This window comes from Monomorium pharaonis, chromosome 3 (genome assembly GCF_013373865.1).
Source record: "Monomorium pharaonis isolate MP-MQ-018 chromosome 3, ASM1337386v2, whole genome shotgun sequence".
Lineage (NCBI taxonomy): Eukaryota > Metazoa > Arthropoda > Insecta > Hymenoptera > Formicidae > Monomorium > Monomorium pharaonis.
Genome location: NC_050469.1, coordinates 3,485,546 through 3,502,512, shown reverse-complemented (window position 1 = coordinate 3,502,512; position 16,967 = coordinate 3,485,546). Strand labels below are relative to the sequence as shown.

At 32.0% G+C, this 16,967-nt stretch overlaps 3 protein-coding genes across 8 annotated transcripts; 2 read left to right on the top strand and 1 right to left on the bottom strand.

Annotated features, from left to right (window-relative positions):
* Window positions 1-44: 44 nt before the first annotated feature.
* Window positions 45-2,284, top strand: LOC105839875 (mediator of RNA polymerase II transcription subunit 11). Of its 2 annotated transcripts, XM_012686497.3 has the most exons (3): window positions 59-345; window positions 1,715-1,855; window positions 1,938-2,284. In XM_012686497.3, the coding sequence occupies exons 1-3, from the start codon at window positions 270-272 to the stop codon at window positions 2,057-2,059; spliced, it is 339 nt and encodes a 112-aa protein (XP_012541951.1). In that variant the 5' UTR covers window positions 59-269; the 3' UTR covers window positions 2,060-2,284. The 2 variants fall into 2 exon arrangements, with proteins under 2 accessions (XP_012541942.1, XP_012541951.1); XM_012686488.3 differs by having other exon boundaries at window positions 45-345; window positions 1,715-2,284.
* On the bottom strand, window positions 2,083-9,351 carry LOC105839888 (rho guanine nucleotide exchange factor 7). Of its 4 annotated transcripts, none has more exons than XM_012686518.3 (12): window positions 9,208-9,351; window positions 8,945-9,071; window positions 8,316-8,493; window positions 8,024-8,239; window positions 7,428-7,626; window positions 7,118-7,345; window positions 6,951-7,029; window positions 6,112-6,230; window positions 3,951-4,122; window positions 3,764-3,865; window positions 3,600-3,684; window positions 2,083-3,019 (listed from the first exon to the last, which is right to left on the bottom strand). In XM_012686518.3, the coding sequence occupies exons 1-12, from the start codon at window positions 9,274-9,276 to the stop codon at window positions 2,866-2,868; spliced, it is 1,728 nt and encodes a 575-aa protein (XP_012541972.1). In that variant the 5' UTR covers window positions 9,277-9,351; the 3' UTR covers window positions 2,083-2,865. The 4 variants fall into 4 exon arrangements, with proteins under 4 accessions (XP_012541972.1, XP_012541981.1, XP_012541965.1 ...); XM_012686527.3 differs by having other exon boundaries at window positions 3,951-4,119; XM_012686511.3 differs by lacking the exons at window positions 2,083-3,019; window positions 3,600-3,684; window positions 3,764-3,865 and having other exon boundaries at window positions 3,991-4,122; window positions 4,878-6,230.
* Window positions 9,352-9,609: 258 nt separating this feature from the next.
* Window positions 9,610-16,882, top strand: LOC105839904. Of its 2 annotated transcripts, none has more exons than XM_028193270.2 (8): window positions 9,610-9,746; window positions 10,516-10,838; window positions 11,420-12,199; window positions 13,316-13,563; window positions 13,853-14,175; window positions 14,528-14,771; window positions 15,366-15,646; window positions 16,475-16,882. In XM_028193270.2, the coding sequence occupies exons 3-8, from the start codon at window positions 12,073-12,075 to the stop codon at window positions 16,713-16,715; spliced, it is 1,464 nt and encodes a 487-aa protein (XP_028049071.1). In that variant the 5' UTR covers window positions 9,610-9,746; window positions 10,516-10,838; window positions 11,420-12,072; the 3' UTR covers window positions 16,716-16,882. The 2 variants fall into 2 exon arrangements, with proteins under 2 accessions (XP_028049071.1, XP_012541994.1); XM_012686540.3 differs by lacking the exon at window positions 9,610-9,746 and adding an exon at window positions 10,020-10,099.
* The last annotated feature ends 85 nt before the right edge of the window (window positions 16,883-16,967 follow it).

Genomic DNA, 16,967 nt, shown 5'->3' with positions numbered 1-16,967 from the left:
ATACACGTATAGGTACTACGTTTGGCACACGAAAAAGGCCGTGGTGGCGGTGGTAGTACTGGTAGTCTGAGAGGTTAGAGACAGTCTGAGGTCCTATTTTTTCAATTTGTTTACCTTAGTATTATTCGATATATTTAACGGTTCTCAATATTTTTTTACTGTGATCACTGATAAATTGGACTGAGTGAAATTTACTGAAAGGTGTTCAGCAGACTTATCCAAATCCCTGATTCAAAGATAGCTGTAGGTGCATACAAATAAGAGGCACAATGACACCGCCGATGGAGAGGATCCAGATTTTGGAAACTATCGAGAAAGATATTATATTATGTTTACAATGTGCAGGTAATCGTCAAACATTTTTACGGCTTATTTAGACGTTTTCACAATATATCGTTAACCAAAAAGTTAGGTTAGGTTAATTTTAACTTAATACACATTCTTTCGTAAACTTGTGATTCAATAAAGATTATTTCTCTTTAATCGGTTTATCATGACTGAAAATCGTGGTTTTTATTTAATGTAATCGCATACGAGAGCGCACAATTCGTCTCGATTTGTTTTCTGTCATCTTTACTGTAGCAATAGAATTTTAACATTTTGTTCTTTTTTTACTGGTCTAACAATCTTGATGAGGACTGGCCTCGTGTTTTTTTCCCCTCAACATTTGGCCTATTCTTTTTCTTTGCACCGCTGCACTGGTGCAACAAGTTAGAATGAGAAAAAATAGATTTGTCTCACTTTAATTTGTTCCACCAGTGCAGTCAAAAAGAACAGGCCACTTATCAGCGATGATAAATTTTTAAGACTGTTATCTCCACATCTAGCTATACATATAGCTAAAATAGGAATGTGTCAATGACATGTGATGGACAGTTGATTTCTTATTCTCAGTTCGGAGGAGATGGACACATTAGTACGTTGTCAATTCAACCTTGTATTATAGCATTCATTTTAGTACCATCACAATATCAAGTCTCAAATGTCAATCTCTTTTTATTGTATTTGAATAGTCTAGGTTTCCATTCCATAAAGAAATATGAAGAAGACTAAGGCTTGATCAAGAGTTTTCTTTCCTCTGTTTCATACATATACATACACACGCGTGTGCGCTATTTTTATTTAAGCTTATGAAAGAGAGTATCATTTTCAAGTTATAGTTAAGTTTTTTGTTATTACATAGAAAAAAAACATTCTTATTTTGAGAATATCTTCAACTTTTTTAAATAATTTTATCAAGAAAGATATATTCACATTTAATAATTTTTATGGGTTGAGAAGAGAAATATCAGATAAGAAAATAATATTATCAAACCAAGAATTAAAATTTTTTTAATACTATTATGAAAATAATCATGTATTATGCTTTTTAGATGATTTATATTTATAATATTAGAACACAAATATAATTTACTAAAAGTTAAAATTGTAAAATTCTTTAAAGGTTAAATTATGTAATTATATATATGCAAAAGAACTTATATATGAAATATTTGTTAAATAAAATATATTAATTTTAATTTGATACTAATATTTTTTTATGCATATTGTGTGAAAACGGGTTTTAATATAAATTCTTTGTATGTTGAAGTACAAATTATATTTGCACAATAAATGTGCAAAACATGGCCAAATACAAAAACATAAATACCCGATCCAAAAATATTTGATATATTATACAAGAAGTATGTATAATTGAGATGATGTTGCGCAGGACATGCTTGTACAGAATTAAGCAAGGAGAAATCAAGCTTGAAGCAGGCAGAGTCACAGACGCACCAGTTCTTGAAAACCTTAGGACAATTGGAATCCAAATTAAGTGAACAGATTAATTATCTCACGCAAGTTTCTACTGGTACATCCATTCATTTAATAATATCATTTCCATCGCTTTTTCCTTTTTATCACATGTGTCTAATAATATTTCTTTGTTGCAGGTCAGCCACACGAAGGTTCTGGATATGCGAGTCAAAAGGTATTGCAAATGGCATGGCATAGATTGGAACATGCGCGAAGTAGAGTTAACGAATTGGAGCGTATAAAGAACAAGTTACGATAAATACATAATTTTTCTGGATCCAAAATTATATATTGCATTGTAAAGGCGAGTTATGTTACATTAATATTGCTCTCAGCAATTTATCAACTATCAAATTATTATAATAAATTTGCATATTTTTGACAATTAAAAGTTTCTTACCATCCTATTTATATTGTAACAATCATTGCAGTCAGTATTGTGTCACAAATACAATAGGTATAATAAAAATCTATATATTATAAATTGGTGAATTTCTACCCTGTGCATCTTTATATTTTCCTGAAATTTCTCTAAACTTTTATTCCCCCAAAATTCGCCATGATAATAAGAAACTCAAATTTAGGAAAAAAAAATCCCAATTTGGCATTCTAATTGCAATAGTATTACATTTGTAAATTTTTTCATTATAAGCTGTACATATAAAGACTATTTTAGGATCAAAATGTAAGTCTTTTAATAAGTAATCCAATATTTACTAGCTCTAAAAGTAAATCAACTTAAATAAATATCAACAAAAATAATTCATATCGGCAATTATTTTAATAACATGACACAATTTTCTGAGTATTTTTTATTGCCGAGTTGTATGCAATATACTAAAAAAATATATAAATAATTTTCACATAAATATGCAAAGAATCTCATTCTTATATTTATCACATATATATGTATCATAAAAATAGTAAACTTTATGAAAACATTCCGCAACAACACGCGATATATTATGCGTTTTATTATTAAATTTGTATGAAATGAACATTGTGAAAATTTATTTTTGTAATACTCTTTTGTTGTAATATAATTCTTCAATGTTATCGTCATCTTTATCCATCTATAACTCCCATACTGCGTTTTACCGTAGCTGCTAATGAGAGTCGCGATCTTCTCTCCTCATCCAATTGTTTTGTTAGTAACGACATTTGCGACTGTAAATCGGTCATTTGATTCTTCAAGGTTTTAACCGTTTCCGATAATGTCCTGTGTATAAAAAGTATAAATATTAATGTACTTATATATTCCGTCTATATTTTTTATTTTATTTTCCAACTTTGATTTTTATTGATTCAAGACAAAAGAGAAACATCTTTTTATCAAATTGAATTGTTAAAATTCTTGTTTTTGAGAAGTAATTATGAATAAAAGTATGAATATATTGTTTTTATTTTAAATTATTTAATTAATAGTAAGATACGTTTACATGTAACTTATCTATCTAGGTAATTGTAAGTTATCTAAGCGGCAACACTGATTATCGTGTTATTAATTTATTATTATTAATTTATTAATTTAATATTATTAATTTCTGTTACAACTGTTATGATTATATTGTCTAATTTCTAAATTTATATAGCATAACAATTAAAAATAAGAATTAAGGAAAAGAAAAAACATGATTTTTTTCCATTTTTCTCCATCAATTTAATGAATAACATAATGATAAAATATTTTTCATACAAATTAATGCAATTTATTTTAATAAATATTTATCAAATATTTTTCAATATTTGGTGTAAGAAAGGAGAATCGTGTATTTTTTCAAACATATTTTTATACTTGCCTGTCATTACAAGATTCCCAGTTGCCTCTGTTATGCGTCAATGATATCCTATCTCGTAATTTTTGTGACTCATAATCTAGCATTGCTAAAAAATAAGCATTATTTCTTGATATAAAAGACGCTTCGAAAAATTTCAATAGCTATCGATACTATTAGATACTTACAATTAGACTCTCCAGAATGTACGGTAAATCTAGCATTAACAGAAAGACAATAACCTTCTATTACTTTCAGTATAATCGCATCTTCTTCAAATTGTCGCTCATCTGTAATATAGAACACACAATTGAAAACATATGAAATTTAGTCACAAATGAAATCATTTAATGTTTAGCATTAACACATTCTTACTGCATGATCGTGATGGGCGTGATGTGTCTGTAGTAGTATCTATTTTTCCAAAATTCTTAGAATACAGGGGAGGAGCGGGTCTTAATGATGCAATACTCCAAGGTGTCTTAATTCCTGGAGATGTACAGTGCTCCAGTCGTTGATGCTTCCCGTTCGGCTGATTGCTCGTCTGCTATAGTGTATAACATCGTTTGTAATATTTTGACAATATTAGTACATAATAGAATCTATTGTATACATGCACGAGATAAAAGTTTTTTTGTTAAAATGTAATTTATATTATAAAATTTATATTTATTTTTTGCAAGATTCTATTTTAATTCTAATTGGTACTCGCACGTCTAGCATACCAGTGACAAAATTAAATTAATATATCTTTACTTAACGTTTTGTATTAATGTAACTTGTTTTTAATCAAAATACGGAAAATACTAATTATAATTTTGTAAGATTGTCAAAACCATTTGTCATAAATAATTTTTCATAACGCTATCTAAAAATTTAATATATAATTGAAAGAAATATCAGAGTCCATTTGAACTGCGAATATCAATTAGGATTAATAAAAATAATTTTTAATATAAAGATACACAAGATAAAAAAGAGAAATACTATGATCATAATTATATTATGTATTCTGGAGTGCACGCCCTACCATAAAGCTGTGTCTACTCAAAATTGAGCTAATTATAATCTTTTGCGAAGAATAATGACGATGGTGATAAAATAAAGGCATACGCACAAAAATTTGTGATGTTCTGAGACTATTCTATAATGTATTGTGTTAGTAAAGCGATAGCTTACTTCACACAACATGGCTGTGAAATAAGAGCATACGACTTTTAATAGAAAATGATAATTAGTAAAAACACCAGCATGGTTAAAAACTGAAATGATCAAAGAAACAGCCATGCCATGGAAGCTTGCCTTGTTCTGCGCATCCAAATATCGGGATAGACTTCTTGAGCCACCAATGAGCATACAATCCAGATGAATACACTTGATTTGTTGGCTCGTCATGTTCCTCCATAATTGGCTGGATTGGACGCACAGCGTGTCTCCCGATTTTCTTAATTACGCACTGATGCGCATATGGTATCGGCTGCGTATATCTTTTCCCTTGTATATTTCCATAATTTATCAGAGGGTGAATTAATACTGTCTCTTGAACTTTCCTTTCTCTATTACTGGAATCGTTATTAGTATCGCTACTACCATCATTAGGTTTCGTCAAGCTTGTACATTCAATATTTTTTAACGAAGCCTGCGAGTGAGCACTGTCTCGAGGCGTAGAGCCAAACGGTGAGGTGCAAATACATTGATGCTCGAACTTATTCTCATCATTGTCACTTTCGCTATGGGACGTTCTTACGGGATCCGTATATTTAGTATTACTAGACGTATACGACTTGTAACAGGAATTGATTTCAGATGAACGTAAATGATAACTTTCGGCCATTCCCGAATCCGAAGAGCGTAAGCTAATATTTGCGCACGTTTCTCGAAATTCTCCCCCGACACTATCGCGATTATCGTTCCGGGTAGAAATGGAATACCGAACTGGGATGTCCATGTTTTTTGGATAAGACTCTTCGATCGCCCTCAAATATTTATAATTCATAGTTAGATTACTGTAATTTCCATGTGGACTTTCCAAATGGTCTCGACAAAAGTTATCGCGTGCTTGAAGTTTCGACGTGTACGACTTGCTTGACGCGAGTGGAACATTTGGCAGGACGTGACTCATTGCAGCATCAGCGGGTAAACTCTTACTAGTCTCGAAGGTACATCGATTGTCGCAGTCAACTCTCGGTGCGAAATTCGTGAGCGAGGAAGTACTAGTTATTCCGACATTACTAAGGTCATTATTGTTTATTACATATCTAACGTCCAGTATTAACGAGGATTTACGCAATACTCGCGGCTCCTCTTCTATATTACTTTCCGTAGGTGTATCTGACTCTGATCCCTCGCTAGTATGAGCAGGAAAAATAGTATAGGTCACATTACACTTTCTCCTTTTTACATTACTCAAATCTGGCCTCAAGACATATTGAATGTATAACAATTTTTTTATCAACTCAGGATATATGACTTTTCTCCTCACGAGCTTCGCAAAATATCTCGAGAGTCGAGCGTATGGAGGATGATGGCAACTCACACGAGGCACGGTTGGCGATTTCAAAAGGTTAGTGCAATGTTCCTGGATTAAGAGATCGATCCAACGTTGTCTCTCCTCCTTTGTACCACACACCACAACGATGCTTTCAATCATTGGCCCTTAAAACATGTGTATTGAATTTTATTACTCGTACAATTATTTTTAGTAAGTATTGCCACATAAAAAAATACTAGTATCAAATTAAAATATATCCCATTTAACGATCATTGTTTCAAATAAAAAAAGAATATAATATGAATAAATATGAAACAGTGATAATCTTGTATATATGTAATTTAATCCTTTTTAAAGAATTTAATAATCTTAAATTTTAGCAAGATATTATATATATTATATATTTTTTATTTCAATGTATTATAATATTCATCTAAAAAACACAATATAATTGTTTTAATAATAGTATTTAAAAAATTCTCATTGATTTGAAGATATTGCTATTTTCTGTATAATTTTCTGTATTTTTTCTTTTCAATTCATGAAGATTATCATTAAATAATGAAAATATTTCTTGATAATTATCATTAAATAATAAAATTTTTCTTGATAAAAATCTTGAATAAAATTCTTCATGTAAGCAAGTTATATCTATTTAACATTATATAAACTCATTTCACATATTTAACATTTTGAAAATAAAAATATTCTCAAAAAAGAATTTCTTTTTTTAGCGTATTTTTGGGAAATAAAGAATATATGTGTTAATACATTTCCTTGTTCCTACATTACAAAACAGTGCTTTTTATTTCTATCTTGTAACATAATTATGATACACATTAAATCAAATATTGAAACATTTGAATAAAATATAGATATCATACCAGTGATCTCCAGAGCATTTCTTAGTTCATCCGTATCTTCAATTCCAGTTACATTTATGCCAGTTAACGGAAGTTTTCCCTATGCAAATAATCGCAATATGAATTAAAATCTTGATAATTTAAATTATGTTTGCAAAATAATATGATAAAGATTATTTCCAATCTACCTCGTAAATGAAAGAACTCATCCTAGCACTAGTACTAAGTACTAACAGTGTGGTAGGAAATAAAATGAAATATCTATCTCTACGCTCTACACCAGTTGCTAAAGTCACAGATCCAACATGAATAATCTCGCCTAATGAATTTAATTCTTCGCCTTCCCAACCTTTAATTCCACTAGTTAATATTTGAAGCGCTAATTCACGCTGCTTACGTATAGAAGCGCAATGCTCCTACAAATAAAGTAGATCATGATAAGCAAATTTCAATCAAACACTCATATTTTCTTATAAATAAAAAAATAAATTATTATACCGCGATTTCTCTATATACTGCTATGCTACGTTGAGTATCTCCTCTATCGGGATGATTTTTTTCGGTGTATCTTTCTAATTCTTGAAGCATAGCAGAATACTTATCCAATCTTCGAAACGGCTTGCTAAGACCAGTAGTTAATACCAATATACCAGGTGATATTGCTCCGCTACGCTCCATAAATTCATTTAATTCATCTCTAAAATAGTAAAATATAATTTATATATTTGCAAGCAATTAGCTTTCAACAATCATAACACTGCTTCAATAATACACACTATATATTTTCTAGTGGAATATACTATGTTAAAAATTTATTAAAAGATTTAATTTCTTGAAAAATTTCATAAAATTAGATAAATCAGCAAGTTTCTTGATAAAAATATTTCTTAAAATCATTTAGAATATTCAAGGAACACTTTGTATAATATTAAAAATTTTTAACAGAAAAATATTTTGTGGTAGAAACAAAATATCCGACATATGAATTTAATCTCCAAGTAAGCAAGTATATTTGGTCATCTCTCGAAAGACAGAAAGATTTCATATTAAAGGTAAAGTTAATTTGTGGTATAGCACCATCAAAAAAGATATACCTGTATCTATCTAATATACAAACAGCTTGCGGGTGATTGTTACAATATGTTGTGTGAATAGATTTTAGCCTTGGCGCGATAGTTAGAAAGAGATTTCCTACTCTTGCAGAGAGTCCTTGTAAAACAGTTCCTTCCAAATTTGCCAATAAACACTGATGAGTCTCCAAGACCTCATGTACATTACCAAGTAACTGCTTATACTCTTCTTTCTTCAATCTACATATAATTGCAATTATTTTACAAGATACATATTGTTTATTCTTGTATCTTATTAAGCCACTAAATGACTTACATGTTCGACGTTTCAAGAGGTTGTAAAAAATTATTCACTAGTCCTTGCAATTCAGCTACATTTACTCTTTCAGAATCAACAATATCTTTCAGCACTATATCACGATTGAGCTTTTGATGTGCAGGTGACTCTTGTGGACTCCTTTCTGGAGACGTCTTAATTGACGCAAGACCACCATCTGTATATACATATTAGAATATATAATATATATAATAATTATTTTGAGCAATTATAACATACAAAATATGAAAATATATTAACGTATATAGAATATTAAAAAGATTTAGACATATGTAAAGGTATTTGTAATAAAAAAGGAAAATTGTAAAAAAAAGATTTTAAAAAGTTCAAGAGAAAGAAGATAAAGACACCAAACATGAATTTAAAAAAACCTTTGACAATATTATAACAAAATAATAAAAAAATATATAATTTAAAAGTATAGGTATTAAAGGCTGTGTTAGATAAACTAATAAAAGAAAGAAAACGTTCTATTTAAATAAAATAAATTTCAATAGAATAAATTCAATTTTATTCTATTCTAAAATATTAAATAATAAAAAAAGGTCATATAAATAGATTAAATAGATAAAAGTGAGCTCAGAATACTTAAATCTATTTATATCTACCTGGAACTCTATATTCCTTGACATAATTCGAGGGAAACCAACCAGTCTTGTCGTTCAACGTGCCCTCCCACCAGCCTTCATCGTCCACTTGAGTGATCGTTATTATATCGCCTTTCTTGAAGCATAACTGTGAGGAAAAAAAAACAAAAACACTGCATACAAGACACAACAAACGCATTTTTAGAAACTACAACACATCGTTCTAGGAATGCAATATTTAGAACATGCATTATGATAGGGAGAAAGAAAAAGATATCACGTACTTCATCGTTATTCTTCCCCTTGAAGGAGAAAAGTGCCGTGACGAATTTCGGCGGATCGGGCTTCGACATAATTCTCCCGTTTGTTCGTTAACCGCGCGAGTCGTGGAAAAATGTTGTGCACTCGCTAATCCCGTGGCATTTCACCGCACATCTCCTTCACTGACAGATCAACCATCCGGAGTCCTTCAAACGCCGCTCATCTCAACGGAGCGGAGTTCCTCGTGGCACGGAAAGGCGCTTATTGCGACGAGTAACTCCTATTTTTAAGGAAATATCCGCTGCGTCAAAACACTTGGAGGCCACCCTCGTCGTCACATGTTTCAACGACACACTCCCACATCTGTCACAAAAGAAAGAGATTCGTCGCGCGATCATCACGCGCGAATATGTGGTAGTATATAGTTACACGTATGTAATATACGCGGCGCTGGCGTGGTGAACATACGCATGCGCGCTCAGAATTCACGCACACGCGTGAGTTCGCTGAAAAAAAACTCTGCGTGCTATAAATAAACACGGAGCCGCTACTACACGTTCAGGTGACTATAATTACAAACGCTGCATTGCCACGACCGTGAAGATTCATAGGATACCTCAGAGGGTATTTTTTCACCGCAGAGTTTCAGTTCATCTCGAGAAAATGTGAGCGTGCACGAAGAAGAATTCCACGTCTGTCTGTGGCGTTTATGGTTACGATTCAATTTCTCCGGATTGTAATTTCGCGCCATTTATTAGTTAAATTGAACACTGATCATTATACACTCATGTAACATGACACACGACACACGTGCCTCATGTAACAAAAAAAGAAATATTACCAAAAAATGTGTCACACGGCAAATATCGCGAAGAAACCAGCAAAAACCAGAAGAAACTGTTCCATTCCGATATGGTAGGATTGGTAGGATGGAACTGCGTTGAATTAACAATTAAGTCCCCCTCCCCCTCTCCTCTAGCAGCTAGACTATCAGCCAATCGCTAGACGGAGAAGCCGCCACGGCGAGACTTGTTTCTGCGACCATCTCGCTACTTCGATATTTCGAGAATCGCATTTCGATAGATTTCAAATCGTCAGTCACGAGATTCGTCGCACAGTCGCATTCAAATTGCCTCGTATCTTTCACGATTGTTTTTGTCGTCATTAAATGCGAATCCTCAGACTACAAGATTGTATCCTAAAGTTTTAGATTTACAGAATAATTTGACCACAAAAAGTCTTGCATCATTAAAAAACAAAAATCATCAAAAAGAATATTATAATTTATTTTTAATTACAATATTTTAAATATTTATTATTATTTGTTACAGAGAGGAAGATACATATGTTATACAGTTTTGAATCAGAACACATGTTTAAACTCCGATATGCAGTATGCAATATGATATAATTACTTTAGAAGAAATCGAGATTAAAAGAATATGAAGATGGTTTTTTTTAAGATATCTGCAAAATTGATTTCCGCGGTGATCTTTTATCATCGATTGCCAGTAATTGATATTGAGTTCTTTTTCATACAATTGTTGAAAGTTTTCAGACGATTTCAACTTTCACATATTAAAAGGACTTTATTCTAGAAAGAAAAAGTCAAAACATGTCAATTAATTTTTTGGAATTAATAAAAATTTGACAGGTGAGTCGACTGTAAAGAATTTTGATTATTTATTGTTAACTATCACTAGCGACAACGAATTAATTTTATTTCACATTTGATATATAATAATTCTGAAAGAATTCTGCAAAATGAAATATTGCAACATCTAAAGTTTCTAAAAACTACATATAGTAAGTTTAAAATCGTATCTAGAAATAGAATTTTAAAAAATTAGTATAAATAAAGTCAAAAGTGCAATAGGATACAGTATATCCTTTGAATATAATAAATTCAAATATTATTTCAGAAATTGTATTTAAATTTATTATATTTAAATGGTTTTATAGTTAGCAATGTTTTAAAAAAATTTCAGCCATTTTAGTACTTTTTAAAATGATATTTCAGAGAAGTTACAAATTGTTTTAGTAACTATTCAGCAATTTTTTTTATTAAGGTTTATATAAAGTGCAAAGATCGCGGCTATTTCAGAGTTGTCTCAGAAATATTGCAGATATATTTTGTAATCTTTAAATGTTTCACTTTTCTGTTAAAATATTTCTGAAATACCTCTTAAAAATGGTGTTATATAGCATTTATGACCTTTACAATTTGATTTGCAGGTTCCTAAATCAAAGCATTACGTTCAGGATAAAAAAAACGTCATGAAGATCACTTTTGCTGGCTCGACTATATGACAATGCGACCTGCGCAACTCACGCTAATGTCGTTAAAGCAAGAGATCAGAATTGGATGGCGAACAGAGAGAAAGAGGTGGATAAAAAGGAAGTAACGCAAAAAGAAGGGTGACGAGATAGAGAGAGAGAGAAAGGCGTAGAGATAAAGCGATTGACCCTTGTCCCCTCAATGACCTGTCGGAGATATCGTTCCACTAAATTCACTGCCGTGCCAGTCGAACGCGTGCACACACGCCTCCATAGTCGGCTACCACACTGCTCGTCTTCGTCTACTGATAAGCACTTTGCACTTTTGTACCTTAAGTAAGCAGAAAAAAGAACCATCAGTGTTTCAATGGTGAATCAAGTCCGTCGCAACTGTGCTCGTGCAACTAATTGATACATTATTAATTTCTTATCAATCTAAGAGCGAATGGTAAAGGGTTTCCTAGGGAGAAACTCGACGACGGGAAACACTCGGAGAGGATTCCGAGAAATTTATGATTCGATTACGACGCGATAATATTTATGGTCAATAGGGCCAGGTATTAAATGATACATATTGCCGTGTCTCTCAGAGGAAGTGTTAAGGGATAAACATGCGGTGCGAGACACGATCGGAAATGCGGGTGTACGCGACGGTTTTTCTGGTGATGTGCTGCTTCCTGTATCCCTTGTATGCAAGCGAGGAATCAAAACTAAACAACATCTCGCCATCTTCGATAGGTATGGCATTTGCCTTTAGATATGATCTTGTCGAATTTCCCGAAATTAAACATGATTTATTCTATTAATTTGAAATTTTAAAGTAAAACTCCGTAAACCGATATGAAATAGTATTATAACCATTTTAATACTATTCCGCATCGATTCACCAAGACTTTTTATTTTTAATTTTTTAAATAATATCTTAATATAATAAAATACTTTATAACAAAAAACAAATGGATAATGAACTTTTTAATTACTTTAACCGAAAATAACACAAGTATAAAGTTATAGTATAATATAAAGTTAAAGTATAAAGTTTACTTTTTTATTTCAGATAATATTAAAGCTAAAACTTTGATTATTACAAGTACTGCATTTGATATTATTTTGGATTATTATTTATTGTTCAATAGTTTTGTTATATGTATGTGAGTCTTCTTTTCGCCAGTAAATAAATAACCAAAATAATTTATTTGTTCGACACGACTGGCTAAATTTATTTAAAAAACTTCTTACAATGATGTTTTGACCATGGTTTTTGGTTTTCCATTATCTGTGAATTACTTGTGTTATTCACATTACATTTAGTTTTACTTATTATTGTTTTCTGTAAATTATTTAAATGTTACTAAATATTTTCAATTGAAAATTACATGCGTAAGAAAAATTATAATTTTTCTAGTTGCGTTTTTTTGCAACTTAGAAGTAATCTGACTGAAAAAAATTAAATTCAAAAAACTAATTCTAATTGTAATTTTTACTGTAGAAATTAAAAATGACTGACGTATCTACTTGTTTCATAATAATTACGATGCGTCAATTGCTACTTTACTTTTCAAGTAAACAATTTATTCTTCTTACGCAATGCAACGTATAGTGCAAGGGGCATCCACATAACATAGATCGATATGGTATTGAATTATCTTATTTGTAAGTCTCAATCATTAATTCTCTGAACTAACTTACGTCTAATGATAATTTTTAAATCTCAACAATCTGACAAATAAAAATTTGTTTCTCGTAAAATTGTTTTTATAATATCTAGTCTATTTTTCTACATTTATTTAGCTCACAATAAATTAATATAGCACGGTTTGACTTGTCAATTTAGCGTGATAAAAATTATTTCAGACAAGAATGCGACAGCTCAGATGGCAGCGGGCGAGCAGCGGCTTGGTGATCAAATTCGTGCGATCCTCAAGCATTATCAGCAAGACGATCCCGTTGGACTTCCGGGCGCGCCGATACCGGATCCAATGCCAGTGCCGGATATGAAGCATTCCTTCTCCATGTACACGATGAATTTTAAGCAGATTAATGTTTACGGGCTTTCCAAATTTCGTATCGAACACGTAGAGTCAGAACTGGCGCGTATGCAGGTAAATTAAAACAGATTATCAAAAAAATTCATGAAAGTGACAAAGATCAAACAAGAAGATATTTGGAAAAAGGAAAAACTCAAATTGATGCGACAACAATATTCTTTTTTTATTGCTCTTGATTAGATTTCGTGAACTAAATTATGAGTGTATGGATTGTGTATGCATTACATAGGGCATAGGTTGAAGATAATTGCTATTATTGTTAATAATTAACATAGTATTATTGAAAGTTATTTTATATTTTCAATTTTACCGTTTTTGTTGATAAGCAAATGTATTTTTTGAGGTGCTCGTCGCAGTAAGAATCGATACTCTCGACGTCCGTGGTTTGTACACATTGGCATCATGGCTTTCGAGATCTGCTGGCGATTTTATGGTAAAACTCACCGGCGTAAACGTCGAAGGTGTCGCTAGGTTAGAAGTAAGCACCGATGGTAAATTGCAAGCTCAGGACATCGATTTAGACCTGACCTTTGATAAGATTGATTTGGACTTCAAGAATCTCGGATTCCTCGGTTCGGTTTTCCAAGGTGTCATCAATTCCGTCGGCACCTTCATCTTCGACAGCGTTAAACCATTTATACTGAAGGAAGTTAACACAAATGTAAGGTACGATACTTTGATTCTTAAAGAAATATTTTTTTATATCAAAAATTATCTAAAGAGATCAATAAAAAAAGACAGAAGGAATGGAGATCAAAGAAATATGTGATACATAATAACATACAAAAAATTATTAAAAGCTTTCTAAACAAATTAACGTTAAAATGGAAATTTGTTAAATATTTTGATATATATTTATATATTTTATATGCGTTGAAAGTTTTTACACACATATACATATACGCACACACACACACATTTTAATAATAATAAATAAACTTTCTCTTGTATTCTGTTTTACAGAGAAAGAATTTATAATAATTTTTCGACTTGTTTATTTCTTTTATCGATATTTTAGAGGCGAGTTGAACAAGCAAATATCACAAGTACCGCAATACTTTCCAAATTCGATTTCACCCTTTGACATGGCGATCGCAGAAGCCCGCAGACAAGTTTCCGAAATGGGCTACGATCCGTACAAATTAAAGGATTACACCCAAAGCGTTGGCATATTTACCGTGACTTCGTCGCATACCTGGATCACCGGTCTAGCTAGTTTCTATCGTATGGGAAATATAACTATATCTATGGAGAAAGGAGTTGTAAGTGCTTTTTTGAAGAAACTTAGTTAACTAGCACACTACACTGAAAAAAAATTGTTACTTGATGACTAAATTTCTTAATTTATTAAACTTCTTCAGTTCAAGAGCTTTGAATTAAATAACTGAACATTAAATATTTTACGTGTTTTTAAGTTAAATATATAAATACTTTAACTCAAGAAATGTAAATTAATATTAATTAATAAGTTGAAAAATTTAGTCTAGCCAACAACTTTTTTCTTAGTGTAGTGATCTTTAATCTAAACAGTTCTAAGCGCGTCTAAAAATAATATAACCGCAGGGATAACCGCAAAAGAAGTTTATATATATAATTCATAGAAGATATAATATTTAGACGAACGAGAAGTTGTGATCTGATTTAAATAGATAAATTTCATCTACGATAAAATTGCCAAACGCAGCTGCGTAGGCCATAATCGCATCCGTTGTTGCGTAAACATTACGTAAGGTTTCACGCTTGCAAATCGTTGCAGCGCGCTTGTAAATCATTGCAGCGCACGGTTTTGGGGTTTTGCACGTGCGTAGGTGACGTCTGTTAATGGACTTTGTACTTACGCGCTGTACCTTATGCAGGTGTACGCGCTCCTGGACGTCGGCACCCAGGAACTGGAGGGCAAGACGCACTGGGAGGTGAGCGTGATCGGCGGCTTCCTGTCGCGCGCCGGCACCGTGTCCTTCACCATCCAATACTTTCGGGTGCAAGTGAAGCTGGGCCAGCCGTTAGACACGCGGAAACGGGCTACCCTGGAGGAGCTGGAGCTCGAGCTGGGCAACATCCAGGCGAGGATCCACGGTGCCGGCACGCTCGATTATCTCGTGGAAGCGAGCATTAACATACTGCCGAACCTTTTAAGGTAAGCCGTAATAGTTGCAACCTTGTGAAATATGCGTTTCACGCCGATTTCAAGGTAACGCCCGTAATCGGTGATTTTCCGACACCGATCAAATTACAATGAGCTTTAGGAAGTGTATCTAACATGGAAATCGGTATCCTTGACAATCTTCGAAAATCCGCAACGTACGTGTTTCTTAAACGTTCTTCTGTTCATCTCAACATGCTCGATTTCAAACAAACCTTTCTGCACCTTTTAACTTTTACAAAATCTTTCTAAAGTCACACGTCATAATTAAAATAATCTAGGATAAGGATTTAAAAGATTACGGATATATTTCTAGATTCTTTTACAAGATAAATAAAAAGCGTTTTTTGTGTAACTCATAAACATTTCAAACTTTTATACGAAAGTAATATGATAGAATTATTTGATTAATTCCAAAATGTTTGAATTTTATTTTTTTTATAGTTTTTTTAAAAATCCTTATATTTTGTTTGCGAAATTAAATGACTTGAAACTCTCCTCTTCAAAAGATGCGATTTTAGATTTACACGTGCGCGCGCGCGCGCGCGCACGCACGCACACACACACACACACACACACACACACACACACACAATACCATTTTAAAAGTTATATTTTGTTAAAAGAAAACTGCGATCAAAAAATGTGAAAAAATTCAGAAATGTCTATACATTAATCATACATTTATTTTTAAAATTTCATCGAGTTTTTATATCATGTGAAAAAAATTAAAAAATCTTATAATTCCCTCTTCAAAATTCGCTTTCTCTCTCTCTCTCTCTCTTTTAATAATTTTATTTTCTATTATCTTTTTGGATCCAGATATCAAATCATGGATGCAATCGAGGGACCGTTGCGAAGACGCATACAAGAGGAGTTAGATAAGATAGACACGGAGAAATTAATCGATGAGAAAATTCCAGTAATCGAGGAACAAGCTAGGTGGCTGCAAGGTTTAGTACCCGCAGAAGAAACGATTTTGGAGGAGCCGACGTTGCCACCGTATAGTCAAGACGATCAAGGACCGTTTTCCGAGAGTGAAGAAGAACGAGGGCCATCGTAAAAAAAAACATCCACCAACAGTCAAATTTTCAAATGTTTCATACCATTCTAGACAGTCACTCCAATTCGGAATAAAATCCCATTTTTATAACGTAAATATATACTGTACATTACGTAACATCTTGACTTCTTAATATTCTAATATTATAATATAATATTTTTATATAATTATAAATCATAATTATTCATTCTGAATTCTGTTACAAATTGTCTAAAAACAGGAAAACAAGAACGGAAGAAGTGAAAAATATGT

Excerpts from the sequence above, each read along its gene's own strand:
- LOC105839875 (XM_012686488.3), top strand. The coding sequence starts at position 270 with ATGACACCGCCGATGGAGAGGATCCAGATTTTGGAAACTATCGAGAAA. Across the intron at positions 346-1,714 it reads ATTATGTTTACAATGTGCAG|GACATGCTTGTACAGAATTA; the intron begins GTAATCGTCAAA and ends GATGTTGCGCAG.
- LOC105839888 (XM_012686511.3), bottom strand. The coding sequence starts at position 9,276 with ATGTCGAAGCCCGATCCGCCGAAATTCGTCACGGCACTTTTCTCCTTC. Across the intron at positions 8,240-8,315 it reads CCTCTTGAAACGTCGAACAT|ATTGAAGAAAGAAGAGTATA; the intron begins GTAAGTCATTTA and ends AATTATATGTAG. Across the intron at positions 7,627-8,023 it reads TGTATATTAGATAGATACAG|AGATGAATTAAATGAATTTA; the intron begins GTATATCTTTTT and ends TTACTATTTTAG.
- LOC105839904 (XM_028193270.2), top strand. The coding sequence starts at position 12,073 with ATGCGGTGCGAGACACGATCGGAAATGCGGGTGTACGCGACGGTTTTT. Across the intron at positions 12,200-13,315 it reads CATCTCGCCATCTTCGATAG|ACAAGAATGCGACAGCTCAG; the intron begins GTATGGCATTTG and ends AAATTATTTCAG. Across the intron at positions 14,176-14,527 it reads GAAGTTAACACAAATGTAAG|AGGCGAGTTGAACAAGCAAA; the intron begins GTACGATACTTT and ends TCGATATTTTAG.